Source organism: Lipotes vexillifer, unplaced genomic scaffold (genome assembly GCF_000442215.2).
Source record: "Lipotes vexillifer unplaced genomic scaffold, Lipotes_vexillifer_v1.1 scaffold626, whole genome shotgun sequence".
In the NCBI taxonomy this organism is placed as follows: Eukaryota; Metazoa; Chordata; class Mammalia; order Artiodactyla; family Lipotidae; genus Lipotes; species Lipotes vexillifer.
The window spans coordinates 139,228-164,364 of NW_006786303.1; the positions used below are offsets into that span (position 1 = coordinate 139,228).

The following is a 25,137-nucleotide window of genomic DNA, read 5'->3' on the forward strand; positions in this document are numbered from 1 at the left end:
GTGTCTGAATGAGGCCATCTGAGGGCTCAGTTCTGCAGCAGTAGCAAACCTGAGACTCATTCCCTGGTAATTAACCTAACTTTGAACCATTTACATGGGAGCAGAAGTTCACGTTCTCTTTTCTTCCTCTTGGACTTTTCCCTTCTATATCAATAAAATGAGAGTTCAGGAAATTTCATCTTAGTCTAAGGTCCTTCTAGAGCTAAGATCTGTCATTTCCCTCTTCTTTTCAGTTCAGTTTATCAAATACTTATTCTGCTTCTTTATTCTCTCCTTTTTCAAAATAGGTTTTTAATTAAGTACCTATTCATATTTATTTACACTTACATAACATGAATTGATTGATTTTCTAGATTTTTTTGAAATGAAAGGATAATGCTAAAGTAGAAAACTGTACTTATATACTTCCTCTGTTCTACTGAAAAAGTTATTTCTGTCCTTGAAGCCTGGACACGTTAACAAACAGGACCATTATTTCTCTTTCTTCTTTCTTTCTTCCTTTCTTTCTTTCTCTTTCTCTCTCTTTCTTTCTTTCTTTCTTTTCTTTCTTTCTTTCTTTCTTTTTACATCTTTATTGGAGTATAATTGCTTTACAATGGTGTGCTAGTTTCTGCTTTATAACAAAGTGAATCAGTTATACATATACATATGTTCCCATATCTCTTACCTCTTGCGTCTCCCTCCCTCCCACCCTCCCTATCCCACCCCTCTAGGTGGTCACAAAGCACTGAGCTGATCTCCCTGTGCTATGCGGCTGCTTCCCACTAGCTATCTATTTTACGTTTGGTAGTGTGTATATGTCCATGCTACTCTCTCACTTTGTCACAGCTTACCCTTCCCCCTCCCCATATCTTCAAGTCCATTCTCTAGTAGGTCTGTGTCTTTACTCCTGTCTTACCCCTAGGTTCTTCATGACATTTCTTTTTAATTCCATATATATGTGTTAGCATATGGTATTTGTCTTTCTCTTTCTGACTTCACTCTATATGACAGACACTAGGTCCATCCACCTCATTACAAATAGCTTAATTTCATTTCTTTTTATGGCTGAGTAATATTCCATTGTATATATGTGCCACATCTTCTTTATCCATTCATCCCATGATGGACACTTAGGTTGTTTCCATGTCCTGGCTATTGTAAATAGAGCTGCAATGAACATTTTGGTACATGACTCTTTTTGAATTATGGTTTTCTCAGGGTATATGCCCAGTAGTACGATTGCTGGGTCATATTGTAGTTCTATTTGTAGTTTTTTAAGGACCCTCCATACTGTTCTCCATATTGGCTATACCAATTCACATTCCCACAGGCAGTGTAAGAGTGTTCCCTTTTCTCCACACCCTCTCCAGCATTTATTGTTTCTAGATTTTTTGATGATGGCCATTCTGACTGGTGTGAGATGATATCTCATTGTACTTTTGTTTTGCATTTCTCTAATGATTAGTGATGTTGAGCATTCTTTCATGTGTTTGTTGGCAGTCTGTATATCTTCTTTGGAGAAATGTCTATATAGGTCTTTTGCCCATTTTTGGATTGGGTTGTTTGTTTTTTTGTTATTGAGCTGCATGAGCTGCTTGTAAATTTTGGAGATTAATCCTTTGTCACTTGCTTCATTTGAAAATATTTTCTCCCATTCTGAGGGGTTGTGTTTTGGTCTTGTTTATGGTTTCCGTCGCTGTGCAAAAGCTTTGAAGTTTCATTAGGTCCCATTTGTTTATTTTTGTTTTTATTTACATTCCTCTGGGAGGTGGGTCAAAAAGGATCTTGCTGTGTTTTATGTCATAGAGTGTTCTGCCTATGTTTTCCTCTAAGAGTTTGATAGTTTCTGGCCTTACATTTAGGTCTTTAAACCATTTTGAGTTTATTTTTGTGTATGGTGTTAGGGAGTGATCTAATCTCATACTTTTACATGTACTTGTCCAGTTTTCCCAGCACCACTATTTTATTTTTATTTTTTTAATTTTAATTAATTAATTTATTTATTTTTGGCTGTGTTGGGTCTTCATTTCTGTGCGAGGGCTTTCTCTAGTTGCGGCGAGTGGGGGCCACTCTTTATCGCAGTGTGCGGGGCTCTCACTGTCGTGGCCTCTCTTGTTGTAGAGCACAAGCTCCAGACTTGCAGGCTCAGTAGTGTGGCTCACAGGCCTAGTTGCTCTGCAGCATGTGGGACCTTCCCAGACCAGGGCTTGAACCCGTGTCCCCTGCATTGGCAGGCAGATTCTCAACCACTGCGCCACCAGGGAAGCCCACAGCACCACTTATTGAAGAGGCTGTCCTTTTCCCACTGTACATTCCTGCCTCCTTTATCAAAGATAAGGTGACCACATATGCATGGGTATATCTCTGGACTTTCTATCCTGTTCCATTGATCTATATTTCTGTTTTTGTGCCAGTACCGTACTGTCTTGTTTTTGTATCCATTCAGCCAGTCTGTGTCTTTTGGTGGGAGCATTTAATCCATTTACATTTAACGTAATTATCGATATGTATGTTCCTATTCCCATTTTCTTAATTGTTTTGGGTTTGTTATTGTAGGTCATTTCCTTCTCTTGTGTTTCTTACCTAGAGAAGGTCCTTTAGCATTTGTTGTAAAGTTTGGTGATGCTGAACTCTCTCAGCTTTTGCTTGTCTGTAAAGGTTTTAATTTCTCCATCAAATCTGAATGAGATCCTTGCTGGGTAGAGTAATCTTGGTTGTGGGTTTTTCTCCTTCATCACTTTAAATATGTCCTGCCAGTCCCTTCTAGCTTGCAGAGTTTCTGCTGAAAGATCAGCTGTTAACCTTATGGGATTCCCTTGTGTGTTATTTGTTGTTTTTCCCTTGCTGCTTTTAATATGTTTTCTTTGTATTTAATTTTTGACAGTTTGATTAATATGTATCTTGGCGTGTTTCTCCTTGGATTTATCCTGTATGGGACTCTCTGTGCTTCCTGGACTTGATTAACTATTTCCTTTCCCATATTAGGGAAGTTTTCAACTATAATCTCTTCAAATATTTTCTCAGTCCCTTTCTTTTTCTCTTCTTCTTCTGGAACCCCTATAATTCGAATGTTGGTGTATTTAATGTTGTCCCAGAGGTCTCTGAGACTGTCCTCAGTTCTTTTCATTCTTTTTTCTTTATTCTGCTCTGCAGTAGTTATTTCCACTATTTTATCTTCCAGGTCACTTATCCGTTCTTCTGCCTCAGTTATTCTGCTATTGATCCCATCTAGAGTATTTATTTTATTTTATTTATTTATTTATTTTTTTTGCAGTACACGGGCCTTTCACTGCTGTAGCCTCTCCCTTTGCGGAGCACTGGCTCCAGACACGCAGGCTCAGCGGCCATGGCTCATGGGCCCAGCCACTCTGCGGCATGTGGGATCCTCCCAGACCAGGGCACGAACCCATGCCCCCTGCATTGGCAGGCGGACTCCCAACCACTGTGCCACCAGGGAAGCCTGATGTAGAGTGTTTTTAATTTCATTTATTGTGTTGTTCATCGTTGTTTGTTTCATCTTTAGTTCTTCTAGATCCTTGTTAAATGTTTCTTGCATTTTGTCCATTCTATTTCCAAGATTTTGGATCATCTTTACTATCATTATTCTGAATTCTTTTTCAGGTAGACTGCCTATCTCCTCTTCATTTGTTAGGTCTGGTGGGTTTTTATCTTGCTCCTTCATCTGCTGTGTGTTTTTCTGTCTTCTCATTTTGCTTATCTTACTGTGTTTGGGGTCTCCTTTTTGCAGGCTGCAAGTTCATAGTTCCCGTTGTTTTTGGTGTCTGTCCCGAGTGGTTAAAGTTGTTTCAGTGGGTTGTGTAGGCTTCCTGGTGGAGGGGACTAGTGCCTGTGTTCTGGTGGATGAGACTGGATCTTGTCTTTCTGGTGGGTAGGTCCACGTCTGGTGGTGTGTTTTGGGGTGTCTGTGGACTTATTATGATTTTAGGCAGCCTCTCTGCTAATGGGGAGGGTTGTGTTCCTGTCTTTGCTAGTTGTTTGGCATAGGGTGTCCAGCACTGTAGCTTGGTGGTCGTTGAGTGAAGCTGGGTGCTGGTGTTGAGATGGAGATCTCTGGGAGTTTTTTGCCGTTTGATATTATGTGGAGCTGGGAGGTCTCTTGTGGACCAGTGTCCTGCAGTTGGCTCTCCCACCTCAGAGGCACAACACTGACTCCTGGCTGCAGCACCAAGAACCTTTCAGCCACACGGCTCTCTTCTCTTCGAACCTGCTAGGCACTGGTTTGGCCTGGACCCACTGGGATCAGACGAGACCACATAATTCACGCCGCACCTGCCAAGGAGCAAGTCTTCTTTAAATTAATGCTTTGACTGTAGATGTGATCCTCATATCTGCAAATATGCTATGGATATGTATTTTTATCCATTGTGTATACTTATCCACACTTTATCTCTCACATGACTCTCTAGAGGGGAATGTTATACTTCGTTTGGCTTTGAGATTGGTTGTATTCCCTTACTGAATAAATCTTCTTTTCTTAATCCTGCTTTGCTTTTTTATTTTTGCTAATTTCTTCATTTCTAATATTTGAGGAGATAACATTGAGTGAGTGTGATTGAGAACCCTGCCATATTAAACCATTTTGTATTTGCGTTATTCTACTAGTAAAGGCAGTGAGTGTTTTCTCCAATAAAAAAATTTTAACTAGTAGGTTAGATAAATGACCCAATTCTATTATTTATCCAAAATCCTGTCATATATGTTTTTTGAGTTTTTGTTACTTTTAAGATCATCTAAGTTTTTGTTTTATTTGGAACTTTTATGCAGTGGGGGAATTAATCATATTCCTTGAACCACAGCATGCTGTCTTTGGTCTGTATTAGATCTCTTTGTATTGACTGATTTGAATTAACTTTTTCATTAATTACCTTTTATCCTCATTTCCTAGTCCTGTTCCCATTCTTGCTATAGGTATTTGATGGCTTTTTGTTTGTATAACCCAGTAAAACATGAGTATGAACATAAAGTACATGTATTGTTAATTCACATAAATGGTATGGTGAGAAGACCTTCTTCCATATCTTCTTTTTTGTTTTTTAATACAGCACTGTGCTTTATGATCTATCCACATTGTTCTGTGTACATCTGGTACATAATAAGTTTGTTTTTTATGTCTCTGAAATGTATAGGTCATTTTCAGGAGAACTTAGGCCATCTGGAAGTTGGATTGGCTTATATATTTTATCAGAGTATTTTAGGAAAATTTTTTTATTTTTATTTTTTTATTTTTGGCCATGCAGTGTGGAATGTGGGATCTTAGTTCCCTGATCAGGGATCGAACCCATGCCCCATGCATTAGGAGTGTGGAGTCTCAATCACTGGACCACCAGGGAAGTCCCTAGGAAAATTGTTATTCAACTCCATGGTTATAAACAATGAATTTAAGGGTTAAATGATCGTTCATAACTAAAATTTCCAGCATTTAATTAAGCACAGAAACTTCTAAGTAAGTAGTAGAATAGCCTGACCCAGCAGGCAATGGAGCCTTTGTTAGAAATGAAGGAAGAATAGGGACATATCATGCTTTTAAAAAATCATTTTTACTGAGGTATGATTTACATACAAGAAAGTTCATCCAAAATTTGATGCATTTTGACAAAAGTATACAGTCATGTAACTATCACCACGATTATGATATAGGAGATTTTTATTGGCTGAAAACACTCCTGTACCCTATTCAGTTAATCCTCTTCCTACTTACTATCTCCTTGCAATCACTAAAATGCTTTCTGTCAGTATAATTTTGCCTTTTCTAAGTTATACTATAGATGGAATCATATAGATTATAGTCTTTTGTGTCTGATTTCTTTCACTTAGTATAATGCTTTTGAGATTTTTTTCATGTCATCATATGTATCAATGATTCCTTGTCATTTCTGAGTAGTCTCAGCATATTGATATATTGCAATTTATTATCCTTTAATTCGTTGATCAAAATTTGGATTCTTTACAGTTTTGGGCTATAATGAATAAAGCTTCTCTGAACATTTGAATAGAAGAATTTGGGCATATGCTTTTATTTCTCTTGTTAAATTGCTAAAATGTTCTTTAAAAGACATTGTTAATGTATGTGTATCTATACAGTAGATTATTTGGCAATAAAAAGGACTGAACTCCAAATGCGTCCAAATACATTGATGTATCTCAGAAACATTAAACTCAATGAAAGAAGCCAGGCACAAGCAACCACATATTGTATGATTCCATTATGTTAAATATCCACAAAAGGTGCAGCTATAAAGACAGAAAGTAGATTAGTGACTGCCTGTGGCATGATTAACAGGAAAGAGAGATTAAAGTAAATATGTACAAGGTATTATAGTGGGATGATGAAAATGTTCTAAAGCTGACTCATGGTGATAATGTACAGCTTGGTAAATTTAATAAAAGAAAAAAATCACTGAGTAGTATACTTGAAAATGGTGAATTATATGATATGTAAAAATGCATTAATAGTTATTTTTAAAAGATGTCAGGATAAGACAGACTAGGAGAAAATATGAACAAAACATATATCTGATGAGGGACTTAAATTCAGAATATATAACTCAATAATATATTAAATTCAGAATATGTAACTCGATAATAAACAAATAACTTGATTTTTTTTAATGGGCAGAATATTTGAGCAGAAACCTCACCAAAGGAGATATACAAATAACAAGTAAACACATAAAAAGATGTTCAGCATCATTAGTCATTAGCAAAATGCAAATTAAAACCACTACACACTGAAAGTTGACAAAAATGTCAGAGTAGGGGCCTCTGAAAATTTTCTCCTTCCTAAAATCAGAAAACTAGCAAAAATTGTCAAGATCAACTTTTCAAAATTTAGAATTAGCCAAAGACTTGCAGCAATCTGGAGAGTGTTATTTAAGAAAAATAGCTGCTGTTGGAAAGAACAGCAAGCTTTGTGACATTTTAACTTGCCCTATTTCTGTCCTTACCTTTCTTCCTCTGTGATAGTCTTGAAAAACCAACAGCCCACAATTTCAGTGGAAACCAGCAGCCTGGCAGCCATTGAAAGAAGCAGAACAGAGTTGGAGCTCCTTCAAAGCATCATTCCCAGAGAGCTGTCATTATCTGACCTGTCTAGTGGTTCCTTGGAAGGGCATTACTCACAAGCTGTCTTTATTTGCCTTTTTCCTTGGGGAGAAGAAGGGTGCTTGTCTAAAACAATTAGATGCAATTGATTAACTTTGGAACTGCCTGAGGTAATGGATAACAGTTGAGGTAAACAATAAACTAACAGCTTTTCTTTTTAAAGGATAAGCTGGGAAATGATATGTCCATAGGGGTTTTTGAAAAGCTCTGACTTATTCTTGGAAATTAGAAGACCACTTGAATTTGTAGAGCTTTGGGCATGCCCAGGGCCATCCACATGCTCAGGTAAGACCTTAGTAGACCTTAAGTTCTCACCTCTGGATGACCTTGAGGCTCTGTGCAAACAGGAAGTGAAGGCTAAGGCAGAGTTGCCCACTATCTTAGTGTTGAAGGTGTGCCCTGAAACATACAGAGCCCCTTAGTAAACACTGGAAGACTTATTGGTTCCAGGCATTTAAGGAAATCTCTGTCTAATCATTAGGAGACCACTAAGCTAACCTAATAGATACTTTAGTGCCCACACATGACAAAGAATACAGACTTTACAGATCAGTTTAAAAATGTAAACAAACAAATGGACAACAAAAAACTCTTGAGTATGGGGATAATCTGATTTCCAGAGTTGTCACATTATATTATTAAACTTGTCCACTTTTCAACAAAAAATTATAAGACATGCAAAGAAACAAGAAAGTATGGCCCATACACAGGAAAAAAACAGCAATCAATAGAGTGTCCCTTATTAGTCCCTAATAAGATGTTGGACTTCTTATTAGAAAAGACTTTAAGTCAGCTATTTTAAATATGTTCAAAGAACTAGAGAAAAACATGCTTAAAAACTAAGGAAAGAATGAGAACAATGTCTCACTAAATTAAGAATATCAATAAAGAGATAAAAATTATAAAAAGAAATCAAATAGAAATTGGGACTTAAAAAGTACAATAACTTATATTAAAAATTCACTGGAGGGCCTTAACAGCATATTTGAGCAGGCAAAAGAAAAAGTCAGCAGTCTGAGGAAAAAAAAAAATGTAGAAAAACAAAGAGCCTCATAGACCTGTGGGACACCATCAAGCACAGGAACATATGCATAACAGGAACTCCAGAAGAAGAGGAGAAGATGAACAGGATAGAAAATATTTGAAGAAATAATTGGCTAAAAATTTCCCAAAATTTGATGACAAACATTAATCTATATATCCAAGAAGCCAAACAAATTCCAAGTAGGATAAACTTAGAGCGATCCATATCTAGATACATCATAAGCAAAATGTTGAAAGACAAAGAAAGAATCTTGAAAGCAGCAAGAAAGGAGCATCTCATCACATAAAAGGGATCCTCAGTAAGATTGAATTGATTTCCCATCAGCAACCATGGAAGCCAAAGGCAGTGGGAGGACAAATAAAAAGAAAGAAAAAACTGTCAACCAAGCACAACTATCCTTCAAAATGAAAAAGAAATTAAGACATTCCCAGATAAACAAAAACTGGAAGAATTTGTTGCTAAGAAGACCTACCCTATGAGAAATACTAAAGGGAGTCCTACAGGCTGAAATTAGAGGACACAGACATTAACTTGAATCCACATGAAGAAATAAAGAACACCAGTAAAGTTACCTACATAAGAAATAAAAAGAAAATATAAATGCATTTTTTTCTTGTAACATGTTTTTCTCCTATCTGATTTAAAAGGCAACTGCATAAAATAGTAATCATAAATGTGTGTTGATGAGAACACAATTTATAAATATATAATTTTTATGACAGTAACAGCACAGAGAGGGGAGATCATGGAGTTTTTGTATAGTGCTGAAATTATTTGGCTATTAATCTGAGCTAGGAGGTTATAAATTAAGATGTTAATTGTAATCCCTAGATGAACCACTAAGAAGGTAATTTTTAAAAACAGTAAAAAAAAAAAAAAGAAAATTTAAAAAGTACGCCAGAATATCTATTTAACACAGAACAAGATAGTAATAGAAGAAATGAGAAACAAAAAGGCATAAGCTATACAGAAAATAAATAGCAAAATGGCAGATATAAATCCTGTCTTATCAGTAATTAAATGTAATTTACATTAAATGTAAATGAATTAAATACTCCAACTAAAAAGGCATAGATAGGAGGACTTGATAGAAATATATGATCCAACTATATGGTTTCTACAAGAGAAACACTTTAGGTTCAAAGAAATAAATAAGTTGAAAGTAAAAGGATGAGAAAATATATACCATGCAAGCAGTAACCAAAAGAGAGCTGGAGTGGCTATACTAATACCAGACAATTTAACAGCCTTTAAATTGTTATTAGAGACAAAGGACATTTTATACTATAACAGGGTAAATCTATCAAGAAGATATAACATTTATAAATATATATGTAACTGGCAACATAGTCCCAAAAACATGAAGCAAAAACAAACAGAATTGAAGGGAGAAATCGACAATTCAACAATAACAGTGGTAGACTTCCGTACCCCATTTTCAATAATGGATAGAACAACTAGGCAGAAAATCAACAAGAAAATAGAAGACTTGATTAACATTATAAATGAACTAGACCTAACAGACATCTGTAGAGCACACCACCAATAATAGCAGAATACACATTCTTCTCATGTGCACAAGGAACGTTCTCCAGAATAGACCACGTGTAAGCCATAAAACAAGTCTCAATACATGTGAGAGGATTGAAATCATACAAAGCCTGTTTTCTGACCACAATGGAGTGAAATTAGAAGTCCATAACAGAAGGAAATTGAGAAATACGCAAATATGTGGAAATTAAACAGCATACTTCTAAATAACCAATGGGTCAAAGGAGAAATCACACGGTAAATTAGCAAATAGTTTGAGATGAATGAAAAAGAAAGCACCATATGAAAACTTATGAGATTCAGCAAAAGCAGTGCTTAGAGGGACATTTATAGCTGTAAACACCTATATTTAAAAAGAAGAAAGATCTCAAATCAATACCTTCTACCTTAAAAAACAAGGGAAAAAAGCAAACTAAATTTATAATAAGCAGAAGTTAGGAAATAATAAAAACTAGAATGTAAATATCAATAAAAACCACCACACATACAGTAGAATTGCTAAAATTAAAAAGACTGGCAATACCATCTACTGGCAGAGATATGGAATAACTGGAACTCTGGCACATTATTGATGGGAATGTAAAATAGTGCAGACACTTTGGAAAACATTGGGCCAGTTTCTTATAAAGTTAAACGTATACTTGCCATACAACCCATCAATCCCATTCCTAGATATTTACCCAAGAGTCATGCCATTTTTCATAAGTTAGAACTTCAAATAGGGACATAATAATTTCCTGAAGATAGTATCACCAAAGAAAACCTTAATAACAAAACTATTATTTATTTTAATCCCTGGTAGTCTTAAAAATGAAACTCTAAGTAAAATGGCTTATCTCAGTTCCTGGATCTTGTATATAAATATATTTGGGTTTACATAAATGGATTTTAGAACTGTGCAAGTACAGTTGACCCTTGAACAACAAGGGTTTGAACTGCAGGCTCCACGTATAAGCAGATTTTTTACAATAGTAAGTACTACAGTACTAGATCTACAGTTGGTTGAATCCATGGATGTGGAACCTCGGATATGGAGGAACCACTTACACGGGGGCTGACTATAAGCTATACAAGGAGGATTTTCAACTGTGCTGCTTAGGGTTGGCACCCCTAACCCCCATGTTGTTAAAGAGTCAACTATATTTTATTTTTTTAAGTTATTGCGTGTATAAAAGTTCTCAAATTTTGCTCTCTTTGAGTTTCTGTAAGGCAGATATTGGCTTTAGATAGCCCAATGATTGATCTTTCATTTGGAATCTAAAATTACAGCTTGAGTTTTCTGGTGACATTGTGAATTCATTCTCAGATTTTGAACTTACTTTTGTTCATATTTTTGTAGGTTTATTGCTTCACCTCTAGCAAAAACAATTGGCATTAAAGAGGAAGTTCGAAAGAAGATTACACCAAATACTGTTTTAGAGAATTTTTTCAAACATTCCACAAGGAAACCATCTCAAGTAAGTACAGATTCTTTGTTTTTGGATTTTAAAATCTCCTTTCTTAATGTTTCAATCATCTGTGGTTTACCTTATCTGTGCAAAAAATCTGTTTCAGTTGAGCAGCAAATGACGAATCATTTGATTTTTTTTCTTTATTGATAAGTTATACAGCATTCTGAGCATAATATAAAATGACAAATAAATATTATAATATAAAACTACAAATGTTGCTAATGTTGAATGCTAACAATCAATGCCATAATTTGGGTGTACATGTCAAAATTTAATTTTTAATGGTAGCATATATACAAAGTATACTAATGAAAAAAGATCATTGTTAAGGCAGAGTTGCCCATATCTGACACTTTTGATAATTGTGACACCATCAATATACACTACACATACTATGAAAGTGTCTATTGGGTGGTTTTCCTCAGCAGGACACTTTATTTTTTCCAAGGCCTCGAAATACTCAGAAATATACTGTGCCCCTACCCACTCCCAGAGATAGAACAGTTAGGAGAGTCACAAATCTCTTCTCAACATGAGATGTACTTGATGAAATGTTATGCTGCACTGCATGTTTATGCCACAGAAAATGGCTTTAACCTAAAAGTTATATTTAAAAATAATAGTGTCTAAGCAAGTCTAGTTATACCCCCATATTTAAATGAGAGATGAAATAAAAACTTCTCCAAAAGTGGCACACCCTCTATGATGAATACAGACATCTCTCACCAGTAATTTAAAAGTCAAAAGTATGTGCTAACACAATTTTAGGATAGATAGATTTTTAAGGTCCTGAACTTATCTGCTGAGTTCACTTGCTTTTCCTATGAGCCTTTCTATCACTGGTCTGGTGGGCTCCCTGCACAAAGAAGCCACGTTGAGGTCTGACCACATAGCACCAGGCATCGTGTTCAGAATTGTTCACAGCTAGCCAGCACTGTCTCTAACTTGTTCTGCCCTCAGCTTCTGTATGTGCCTTTTTTTCTAAAATGAGGACAGTCTGACAAGCCATCTCCACGTGTTCTCTATTTCCTTGTGCTCTAAAAGACTGCAGTCATTCATCTAAATACTGTTGTTACCACTGGTGATAATAATGCCTAAGCATCATTTCATGTTTTTCAGACGGGAAATTATTTAGCTGTGTTTATGAAAAGTTAGGACTCTTTCAGAGAGTCCTTATTATCCTTCACCGTTTCTCTCTGAGAATAACTAACCTTGGTAATACCTTGCATAAAACATGAAGAAGAGTGGTAGCTATCAGTTACTTGCTGTGCTTGCTGTACAGCTTTTTAGGATATTTTAAAATATGTAGAAAATTTGGCTCTTATCAAGTTTCTCTGCTATGGAGAGAAATTAGCCATGTGACAGTTAAAGAAAAACTAAGAAAAGCTGAAAGAGATTTAGAGATTAGGTCATCTTTCCTCTTTATGATTGAGATGAGGAAACTAAGGTCAACAGAGGAAATGACATGTCCTAGGTCATGCAGCTAATCAGTGGCTGAATCCCCAGCTGGACCCTGGCCCATGGCTCCCTGTCTAGTGCTGTTTCTACTATGCCCAAATGATGTCTTTATCTGTGAATAGAATGTTAAAAATATATTTCAGAGTCTGGAGCTGTGTGTGTAAGTATTTGTTCTAACTCAATTGACAGTACACCATGGCTTAGTGTAGATATAATTTGGACATTTGCATCAAGTAAAAGAAATTTTATATATCAACTCCAAGTGTTAGAAAGCTTCCTCTACTAAACCATGAAGATGAAGGGACATAATTAAGACACCTAATTTATATTGCTCATAGATTACAAAATCAAGGCAGTATTTGTATAACAGATCAAAATGACAAGTTGGCCAGTAAAATGCCCATAGAATAAAAGTGCTAGAACTTAGGAAGATAGAAGAATATAGTAGAGGAATGCAAATCACATGCCTTAATAGTGATTTCAGATGTGGAAACAAAATAATATCACAATACCTCCACACATTAACTTGGCCAGTGTCATACAGATAGCAGTTTTGCTTAATTTATAGCTGAAGTAAGACAAGTTGCTGGGAGGACTAAAAAAACATTTTGTGTTGATTCAAGGGATGGGTGGGTATTCCGAACCTGTAATCTCAAGGCACTGCAGTGGTAATACAGGTACCTAACACCTGACTTTATTAAAAGAAACTGAGGACACAAATCTGAGGATGCTTCTTCAGCTGCAATAGACTGTACCAATAAAAACAAAAACATTTCAGTATATACAGTATCAACTCTGGACTGGTTAGCACAGAAGGGTATAACATGGTATTGATTAGGTCCAAAATGCTGTACACATGAACCTCCACTGGGAGTTGTTTTGTTTTGTTTTTTTCATTTAAAAAAATTTTTTAGCTGCGCCATGCGGCATGTGGGATCTTAGTTCCCTGAACAGGGATCAAACCCACACCCCCTGCATTGGAAGTGTGGAGTCCCTGGACTGCCAGGGAAGCCTCTCTCTTGAGAGTTTTGATCTGCGATTTTGCACACTTCTTTTGTGACTGTGTATGTGCAGCTATGTGTCCACTGTTTTTATATGTGTGTGTCTCTCTCTGTGTGTATCTCAATGACAACTTCAAGATGTACTGAGAGAGAACCATGATAACATACCAATATCTCTGGCCAGTAGATCAGTTTTCCTGCTGTTGGTAAAATGAAGGAACAGCAGAACTTATTAACTAGCCCATTTCCTCAGCAAAATCGTGATGAGAACTGCTGCAGAACAAATGAGTGTGTAGTTCTGTAAGATGTCTAAAGAAAATGTGGTGCCATAAGGCTGACATAAAGCAGGTATTGTGGTCCACGGGGCATTCCAGTTTGCTAGCTTGTCTCAACCACAGATTCAAATATTTTTAGGGCAAACAGCTCTCAAGTCCAGTTTATTTTACGGGTGAGAGTCAAAGAATTTGAGTGGCTCCTCCACAGTCCCAGATGGTTGGGTTTTGCGTCCAGTAGCCAGGCCTCATAGCCCCATTTGGTGCTCTCCCTTCAGGCCACACTACTTCTCCCTGAGGTTCTGCTTGAGAGCCTTTCCCTTCTACAGACACACACTCTATTGTGTCAGGCTAAAAACATGGATTGTGAGAAAAGACTGTGTGTGGAGGTGGGCAAATTAACCACTCTGTGCCTCAGTTTCCCCTTCTGTGAGCTGAGCATGTTAACAGCACTTACCTCACAGGGCTCTCAATTCAGAGATTGAATTGAGTATTTAGAATAGTGCCCAGCACCCAGTCAAGGTCAGCTGTTGTTATTTGTAGTCTGTGCCTATCATATAGACTTCTCCAGGAGCGTTCTCAAATATGTCTTCCCAACTTAAATTATCCCAAGAGAATGCCATTTGTTTCCTATTTATGCTTGTTTGTATTTCCATAACATCTTACACAATTTTCTGTACATAGTAGGTGTTCAATAAAATGCTTGTTTCATGTATCATTAACAGAATACTACTAAAGACTTTTGTTTGCAAGATGATTTCTATCCCAATAAAATTGTAGGTCTATGAGGCCAGTATTGCCAAGACTTTCAACCAGATTCATCTGTGCTCCAAATCAGAAAAAAAAAATGCTTCAGATCATGTTTGATCACTGTCTTCTAGAAGCATTTATTCAGCAGGTATCTGTAGAAATGATGGGATAATAAAATTGGATTGTTCTCAGATCTGGGAAAATTCCAGTGTGAGGACAGGGACTTTGCTCACTGCTGAACACTGTGTCCACCTCTGCTCACTCCTGGCACTTCATTCTTTACACCTGCAAGAGGGAGACTTCAAAATGCAAACATTCTGTAACCTACAGATAAATTCCAGGCAAGGCCCTCCTTGCTGTGGCCTTAGCCACATCTTTCCTCCTCACCTCTCTGTATGTTTCCACCCTGCAAGGCCTCTATCTGTCCCTCAAGTGCCCCCAGCTCCCCCATGTTCTCATCTCCAGACAACCTTACATGCTGCCAGGACACTCCTTCATCCTCTCCTTCTTGGGGCATTTTTCAGGGTTCAGCATAAGTGTAACTTCCAGGAACTGCCTATGTAAAGTTAGGTCCCATGGTACCCTTATCCTCCCCTATCTCAGCACTCATGATATTTTATTAGAATCCTTTGTTGCATTTTCTGACTTCCTCGCCAGACAGACTTTACCCTGTGAAGGGGAGGCCCATACTGGTCTTGTTCATTTAGATCTCCAGTAGAAAGCAGAATGCCTGCAGGAAGTAGACACCAATAAATAGTTGCCAATTCAGTCTTGTCAAAAACACAAAAACAAACCAAAACAACAACAAGAAAAAACAGCAGGTGAACCCTTGGCCTACAAAATAATAGGTATTAGAGAGGATAATTTACAAGGAAACAGAGTATAATGTGGGCTATATCTTGGTTTTGTTTTGTTTTGCTTTCTTTCTCTAGATTAAGTAATAGGCTAGCAGTTCAGTAGGTATGTAGTTGCAATTAGTCCTTTGCCTGTCTTCAGCACGAGAGCTTCTTTAGGAATTTTATCTACTGTTGTCCTGTGCGCCTGAACAATTATGTAAACTATACACAATAACATAGCAGAAGCTCCACGACTGATCACAGACAACTGGGTGTGCAGCCAACTGGCCCATGGTCAGGCTTTGTTTGGCCTTCACAATCTTGGTCCATGATTGGTTTAAATTTACTTTAAACTTAAACATTTAAATTTAAACATTAAAATTTAAAGTAAATTCAACATAAAAAAAACCCCCAAAACCTAGCGATTTCACATCAGATTTCTGGGACTGCACTTTCACTCTGGGAGGCATCAGTCAGAGCTGGGTCACAACTGTCCCTTTGGGATGGGCCATGTGCTTTCCTGTTGGCTGCATCCATATGGCTCCTGCTTATTTCCTCAAAACTGAGGCTGAGGGACAATTTTATTTTTCTCCTACTAAAGTTAGGAGTAAGCTGAAATATTTCTTGTACTCAACATAGGAAAATGAAAGATCAAGAAGACTGATGTCTCAAAAAATATTACAGAGCTTATTTCCTTGTGGAAGTGGAAAGTACTGTAGGTTTAACATATAAAGCATGTCTGTGTTGAAAGAATAAAACTTAAAATCCCACCATGAAGCAGACCTGGTCCTCTCAATCATTTTGGGTTCTTGTTTGGCCCTGGGAGAACTTCAAATCTGTGACCTTTGAGCTAATCCATCATCCATATTGTTTTCACTTTTAAATCATAACCTACAACTTCTGCCTTCCAGAGGAGAAGCAATCGTCATTATAGTCAGCAATCCTTAATCCTTTTTTACAATTGGAATTATTTCAGATTAGTTTGAAATAGGCTGTACATCTGATTAAATGTGAAAGTTTTGGATCTGGTAGAAAGATTGTGTGAAATAACAGAAAAGACAGGAGCCTAAGTTCTTGTTTTTACTTTGCTACTGGTTTTAGGTCTTGGACAGGTTGTTAAAACCCTTGGAGTTCCATTTTTTTCATAAGAAAAAATGAAGAGATTGGGTTTGATTGACATCTTAAACTACACTACTCTACCTGGAACCTAGGAGGCCCTAAATAAAATTGGCTGAATGAGTGAGCCACATATCAACTTGAATATATGGGTTGCTACCAACTTACAGAGAATTGGTCTTTCTTAACAACTCAGAGTTCTGGGAACTAACATTCTCTCTGTTTTGAGGTGTGTGTGTGTGTGTGATTCCATGAGCAAAAGAGGTAAATGCACTGGCTCAAGGTCTAATGCAGAACTCTCTCCTCTCCAGTGCACAAGCACTTGTAACCCAATCTCACTGTCTCTTGACTGCCTGCCACCCTGACTCTACTCTTAAGCACTCATTCATTTGTTTCATCCCCTTTCAGACTGATATTTATGGACTGGCAAAAAAGTGTAACTTGACAGAGCGCCAGGTTGAAAGATGGTTTAGGAGTCGGCGGAATCAAGATAGGCCTTGCAGGATGAAGAAATTCCAGGAAGCTTGGTAAGAAGGACAGTTAAAGCTTTTGAAATGGTGCAATTTTATATGGAGCAGAAGAGTCATCTCAGAAGGAATCCTTTGGTTGCAGCAGAAGAAGGGTTTGAACCCTCTCTGTCACTTACCAATCAGGAGTTTGATGCTAGTCACTCATCCACCTCTTGTGCTTCACTTTCCTTCTCTATGAAACAAGGTAAGCTATGAACTCTCTTAGTTGAACAGGAGATGTTAGGTACTTATCTTTAAAGTCCAGAAAAATCATAAAAATGTCTTAACCTATGTTCATCTTTTCTAGGGTATCAGTTGGCCCTAGCTCATCTGACTATCGCCTGTTTCTAATCACATTACTCTATCACATTATAAGAGCAGAGAATGTCTGAGAGGGTGCTGTCCTCCTCTCTCAACACTGATGGAGAGGACTTCTTTCTGTCTCACTTGGCTCTTACTCCACCCCTGCCTGTGGACTGGGCAGCCAGTTCCTCTGGGTTTCCGCCTGGTTTAGTAGGGGGTCAGGATGGGCTGGGCAACACATAGGGTTTTTGCAGAGCTGACTGCTTCAAATACGTTCTGAGTGCAGTGAGACTGTACCACACTTATTTTTGGCTTCATTACAACTCTGTTTTTTTTTTTTTTTCTCTTTGCAGAGTATTATAGTATCGATACTTTAGGTTACTCCCTTGGTGGCAAGAACTGACACCTGTGCCAAAAAGAGGGTCTAGGTTATTGCTCTTACTTTGTTCCTCTTCTTTACATCCAGACAAATGCCTGTTAGTTGGGAAATTTTGATGCCACATTCTACATGCCAATAGCATTCCTTCTTTTTGCCTGTTTCTTAAGGTCCTCACATTGCCTAGTGACTTTCACCAGATGTTTTTGTTTTGATGGTAAAATGGATAGGGAGCTGGCATAAGACTCTCAAATAAAGAAACCAAGCCGGTGGAAGGCTAAACTTTAATGACTTTTTTAACTACCTATGCATTGCCGAGTACAGTCATCCTGCTGTGAAACTGGTGATGTTGAGAGGCACAGACCAAGTCTTCATGGTGTCTCGAGAGGTTTTTCCTCATCAGCAGGCTTCCATTGCCTTTCCCACAGTGGCTAGAGGTATATGACCTGGTTTGTTTTCCAACTGCTTCTCTCTGAGTTTTAGCTCTTGAGAGATTGGTTAATATTGTGTTGCTGCTATGTCAGCTTGGCCCAAGTGAATCTGTCTGGACCGTCACTACAAAACACTACAAACTGGAGCTGTTTTCACATTACATCTTCCTGTTTTTCTATCATTCATTTATTCTTTCTTTCTATCAAATGATTCTTATCTTAAATAAAGTCCCCAGGCAGGGATTAACTCTCAACCTCTGAGCTGAATCATACTGCAGTGAAATTCTGGGAATTTCTTACACATAATAGTGCCTTCCAGTTTATAAATAATCTTGGATTGATCCTCCTAGCAACAGTGTGAGGCAGTCAGGGAAAGTGGGGCCCTGTTTGAGAAATGAGAAACTGCACATCATGTAGTTTAAGGAACTTGCTCAAGGTCGCTGGGCTGTTGGGCGCCTGTTGCCCTCAGGCCTTCTGACTCCTTTTCTGATACTCTTTCTGCTCACTGTACTGCCCCTGCCACCTAATGCTGACCTCTCAGAAGCAGGGAACCCTATATGTCAAGTAACTGGGTGAGAAGGACCCAACATTGGGAATCTAGCAGTCAGTGAGTCTGCTATAAGTCAGCCACAGAGTTCAGGCTAGAGAAGGGAATTTCAAGTTGCTATTATCAACCAGTCAGGCAATGCACAGGGTTATGTGGACCATCTTCTTGGTATGTGGCACTATCCTAGATCATATGGACTCGTAGATATTAAGAGGGAAGTAAAAGTGGAAGGTATGGTCACTGGCCTAAAGCAGCTAATCAGGGAGATGAGACTGTCACTTATGAAACCACAACATCTGTTGTTGTTCCATTCCCAATGGCACATGGGCCTGTACACCTGTGGTCTACGGTCATGTTCAGATATGATCTGGGCATTCAGAGGAGGTGGCATCAGCAGAGTTGGATACATTAGACAAAGGCTTTCTAGAGGTCAGGCATAAGCTGGACCTTGAGGGGAGGGATGGGTCAGATTTCCATCAGAAAAGGAAGCATGGGGGCTTCCCTGGTGGCGCAGTGGTTGCGGGTCTGCCTGCCAGTGCAGGGGACACGGGTTCGAGCCTTCGTCTGGGAGGATCCCACATGCTGCAGAGCAGCTGGGCCCGTGCGCCACAGCTACTGAGCCTGTGCTCTGGAGTCTGAGAGCCACAACTACTGAGCCCATGCGCCACAGCTACTGAAGCCTGCACACCTGGGGCCCGTGCTCCACAACAGGGGAAGCCATCGCAATGAGGAGCCTGCGCACCGCAACGAGGAGTAGCCCCTGCTTGCCGCAGCTAGGGAGAACCCGCATGCAGCAACGAAGACCCAACGCAGCAAAAATAAATAAAATAAAATAAGTTAATTAAAAAAAAAAAGAAAGCATGATTTGAGGGCAGCATGTTTTAAGTAACGCAAAGGCAGGAAGCAGTACAATGTATTCAGGAGACAGGAGTGAACCCACAATTTTATAATTTAACTTTTACATTATTCTTTAGCAATGTCACAAATATCAGGGAATTGTTAAAAGTTATTATGGATCAAATAAATAGACTAAAGCAAAGTATCAAGCTCTTTAATTGTATAGGGGCTGCACTTTATTCCCTAGCTATGGGATATGCTACAGGAATCATAGCAAGAGATACCTAGCCCCAGGCATTTTGGAAATCTCAGGAAACTTGTTCTCCAACACAGAACTCTTACAAATTACTCTCCAACAGGCGAACACTTCTCCATAACAGGATGGATTAGTCTCTGAACATCTTAAGTTCAGTGTACTGTTTCCTTGGTTACTTTCTTTAAGGATGACCCCTAAGCCCTGTTTCACAGAATTCAGGATTTTAATCCATAGCGACTCCTTTATTTTTAAATCAAATTCCATATTAGCAGATCACTTTTCTTTTTAAAATAAGCATTTCCATTTAGCAATGAAAAGTTTAATAAAAACAGAGTAATTTCCAAGTATCTGTTGTATATAGGCAGTGGCGCCCCTCGGTGGTGGAGAGAGGCGCTCTCCTCCCGCTGGGTGGACTGCCGCTTGCCCAGCTGGCCCTCGGGCAGGTCCACTGCCTGCCCCATCCAGTTCTTCCACCGTTGAGCCCCATGTCTGTCCTGTCAGCGTCTCTCATGTCACCCGAGTTCACTCCATCCAGATCCTCCCTGATCTCACCTGGCAGTCTCGTCTTTCAACATCACCATGTGAGTCTAACCAATCAATTTCTGGGTTTTTTTCCAAGACATTTTTTTTTTTTCCCCTTACAATTATGTTTGTGTCAGCCATTCCTGGAAAAAAAAAAAAAAGGACATTTTGCTGCCTTAGGTTCATTTGAAGCAAGGAAGATAGCATTGACAAGAACATCATCATTCAGCTCATGGTTAGTGAAGTGCAGCAGCTCCCAAGCTTTTTGATTTCAGGACCCCTTTGTTCTCTTAAAAACTATTACAGAAGGAAGTTATACAGATTGCCAACAAACACATGAAAGGATGCTCAACGTCACTAATCATTAGAGAAATGCAAGTCAAAACTACAATGAGGTATCACCTCACACCAGTCAGAATGACCATCATCACAAAATCTACAAACAATAAATGCTGGAGAGGGTGAGGAGAAAAGGGCACCCTCTTGCACTGTTGGTGGGAATGTAAATTGATACAGCCACTATGGAGAACAGTATGGAGGGTCCTTAAAAAACTAAAAATAGAACTACCATACGACCCAGCAATCCCACTACTGGGCATATACCCTGAGAAAACCATAATTCAAAAAGAGTCATGTACCAAAATGTTCATTGCAGCTCTAATTATAATAGCCAGGACATGGAAGCAACCTAAGTGTCCACTGACAGATGAATGGATAAAGAAGATGTGACACATATATACAATGGAATATTACTCAGCCATAAAAAGAAATGAAATTGAGTTATTTGTAGTGAGGTGGATGGACCTAGAGTCTGTCATACAGAGTGAAGTAAGTCAGAAAGAGAAAAACAAATACCGTATGCTAACACATATATATGGAATCTAAAAAAAAAAAAAAGGTTCTGCAGAACCTAGGGGCAGGACAGGAATAAAGATGCAGATGTAGAGAATGAACTTGAGGATACGGGGAGGGGGAAGGGTAAGTTGGGACGGAGTGAGAGAGTGGCATGGACATATATACACTACCAAGTGTAAAATAGATAGCTAGTGGGAAGCAGCTGCATAGCACAGGGAGATCAGCTCGGTGCTTTGTGACCACCTAGAGGGTTGGGATAGGGAGGTTGGGAGGGAGACGCAAGAGGGATGAGATATGGGGATTTAAGTATATGTATAGCTGATTCACTTTGTTATACAGCAGAAACTAACACACCATTGTAAAGCAATTATACTCCAATAAAGATGTTAAAAAAAAATACAGGATGCCCAGGTGAAGTTGAATTTCAGATAAGTAATAATTTTTTTAGTATAAGCAGGTGCCAATTTTCATTATTTATCTGAAAAATTAAAATTTAACTGCGCACTCTGTATTTTAACATTTTAACTGGCACCTCTAGCCTTCACCATCAACTAGGAAAATATCTTGGGGATTTTGGTGAACTTCACTGATCCCTGAAATAAACAAGATTAATGACAGAAAAAAAAAAAAACTATTACAGACCCCAAAGAGCATCTGCTTGTGTGTGTTACACCTACTGATATTTACTGTACTAGAAATTAGAACTGAAACATTTATAAAGCATTAGACTACACAAGCACATATGTCATCAGCTCTCAGAGCAATAATAACATCACAGGACATGTAGCCTCTGGGAAGCACCACTTCACACTTGAGAAGGAATAAGAGTGAAAAAGGCAAATAACACTTCAGTATTATTATGAAAGTATTTTGATATCAGGGATCCCTGACTTTGAGAACCCCTAGCATAGTGTAACAGACCTGATAGGACTGGTCCAGGAGGATGTGAAACTTGGATTTTACTCTTGCATCTGGCTGTTACTGTACAGCCTTGAGGGTGAGTTATGTGATCTCTCTCAACCTCAGCATCCTTTAGTATTCATCTTATCTACCTTTTAGGGTTGTTGTGAGAACCAAGCAACAATACATAAAAGGGGCTAATTATAGTACCTACTTCTTAAGCTTGTTTTGAGGAAGAAAGTGTGACATCACACAAGTGTGCTTAGCATAGTGCCTGGCACAGTGTCAAGAGGTCAATACATGTTTGAGAAACAAATAATATGAGATAAGCCACCTAGACTTATGGCTTCCTTTGGGGCTGGCAGGTCTCATCATCTCTTTTTTGTGCTTCTCATTTGGCCATAATAATCAAGGACCAAGGAAATGCTCTCTACATCTAAGCGTGGGGCTTTGCTGGACCAACAGTAAATAAAACAAGTGGGATCAAGTCTCAACTGGCTCATTTTTATGGTTCAACTTTCTGAGTAATTGAACCCTACTTTTTTCCCTGATCAAAACAAGCCATAAGGAAAAACTGTCATGTAGCTTAGAGACAGTGACAGTGTTCAGTAAACACCACTGGATTCAGGGTCCCAAGACCTACATTTCCGCGTCAGCTGTGTCATTGCTCAGCTGGGTGAGCTGGGGGACGGCCTAGCCTTTATGAGCCTGGCTTCTCATCTACCAAGTGGGGATAGGCCGATATTCCTCTTTCTTTTTTATCTCACAGGTGTGTTGAGGAGAGCACTATAGGCATTACACAAATGTAAGGAACAAATGTTATTTTTAATATTGTTGCTTCAGCAATCATTAGATAAAATAGCACTAATTTTTTAAAACCTTTTCATTTTGCCAAGTAGTAAACATATCCAAAAGTAGAAAGACTAGTTAAATGAGCTGTGTATGCTATGATTTCATCACCAACTTTAATAATTATCAACTCAGGGCCATCCTGTGTCATTTCTGCCCTCGTCTACTTCTCTCCCCTACCACAGATTGTTTTTTTTGTATGTGGATAATAATTTTCTTTCAGTTTTATTGTGATATATTTGACATACAGCACTGTATAAATTTAAGATGTACAATGTAATAACTTATGAATGTTGTGAAATGATTACCACAATAAGTTTAGTTAACATCCATCATCTCATATAGATACACAAAGGAAAAAGAAAAAAAATTTTCCTTGTGATGAGAACTTTTAGGAGCTACTTTCTTAGCAATCTCAAATATACCATACAGCAGTGTTAATAGTCATCATGTTATACATTACATTTCCAGTACTAATTTATAACAAGAAGTTTGTAACTTTTGATCACTTTCATCCAATTATTATTGAAGATCACTTTTGAAGCAAATATCAGATATTGAATGATTTCATTTGTAAGTATTTTAGTATGTATCTCTAAACGATAAGAACTATTTTAGATATTATCATACCTTAAAAATTTATTTAATAACAACAAATATTCAATCAGTGTTCAGATTTCCTTGATTGTCTTAATTTTCTTTGCAGTTTATTTGAATCAGGATCTAAATAAGACCTGTGCATTACAATTGGTCTTTTAAGTCCCTTAATCTACTGTATAGGTCTTTCTCCATACATGAGAAAAAAATATTCTTTCATAATCTGCTTTTCAAAGACATGACTAAAGTCTAGCGACATAGAAACCTTTTCACTAGGAATTAAATTGGGATGAAATGAGTACTTAGATAATACGAAGTCAAACCATCGTTTATCATGTGCTAGGAACTAGGCTAGGCATATTAAAAATAACAATAGCTATGACTTATTGTTGCTTACTTTATACCAGCCACTATGATCAATATTTTTCATAAGTTATCTTCGATTCATTTTACATTTTGAGGTAAGTCTTGTTATTCCCATTTTATTGATGAAGAAATTAAGGCTCCATGAGTTAAGTTACTTATCTGAACTTATAGCCATCCAACAAGTGGCAGAATCAGGATATCAACTTAGATTTTTCTGACTCCAGATGTGCATTCTTTCCAAAGTGTTATAGCAAGTGTTTTTCTCCTCAGTTGTCAGTCACCTTAACAAGACTTTTCTTTCTTTTGGCAGCTGGCGATTTACATTTTACTTAATGATTACCATTGCTGGAATTGCATTTCTTTATGATGTAAGTTGTCTTTCTGATATCTTTGATTGGAATTTGTCTTTAATTTTTAAAATTCCTGCCTGTGAATTCCTTGGGATATAATACTTTCAATAAGGTAACTAGCTTTTAAACCTCTACTCACTCTAATGCCTAGAGAAATAGCAACTCCTTAGTCTGTCTTTCAAAGCTTGTGAAGCTTTGCATTTGTAATGTTAGTTTTTAAACCTAATATCTCCCTACTTCCACTCATGTAACCCACACACCAACTAAACTGGACTACTGACAATCCACTGAATATACCTGGCACATCCCCCCTTTAGGATCTTAGCACATATTATCCCCTTTGCCAGAAATGTCTTGCCCTTCCCCCTCTATCTCTACCCATCAAATTCCATCTAGTCCCATATCAAAGGCCACTTGTTTATGAAGACTTTCATTTCTTGCCCATTAGAAATCAAATCTCTCCTTACCATATTGTCTTTGCATTGTCTGTTTAAATAATTATTAAATAATTACCTCATTAAGTGATATATAAACTTAATAGTAAATTGTTAAACAGAAAAAAATATATAGCTAGGTTTTAGAGATGTCTCTAAAGATTCTTTCAAGATTTCTCTTAAGATATTTTATTGCTATGGATATTTCAAGATATTTTTATTGCTACAGAAGCAGTAATCTAATTGGTTCAGAAATAATTTCATTAGAAGAGGCACTTGTTTGAAATAAGTAATTTCCTTTGTGACACAGGACTATTATTGGCTCCAGATTCACTAGAAGTCGTGCATGTCACAGGGGTGTTGTATAGGAAGAAGTAGAAACACCTGTGGAGGGAGAGCGGTGCAGCTGGAGCAGCAGGAA

General features: G+C 37.9%; 1 protein-coding gene across 1 annotated transcript in view; it reads left to right on the forward strand.

Annotated features, from left to right (window-relative positions):
- The window catches only part of CERS3 (ceramide synthase 3), a 95,805-nt gene that overhangs the window by 3,421 nt on the left and 67,247 nt on the right, over nucleotides 1–25,137 (forward strand). The window contains exons 2-4 of the mRNA XM_007458460.1: nucleotides 11,040–11,157; nucleotides 16,993–17,111; nucleotides 24,243–24,300. Of these exons, the coding sequence (XP_007458522.1) occupies nucleotides 11,040–11,157; nucleotides 16,993–17,111; nucleotides 24,243–24,300 (295 nt within the window). The remainder of the gene's footprint in view (nucleotides 1–11,039; nucleotides 11,158–16,992; nucleotides 17,112–24,242; nucleotides 24,301–25,137) is intronic.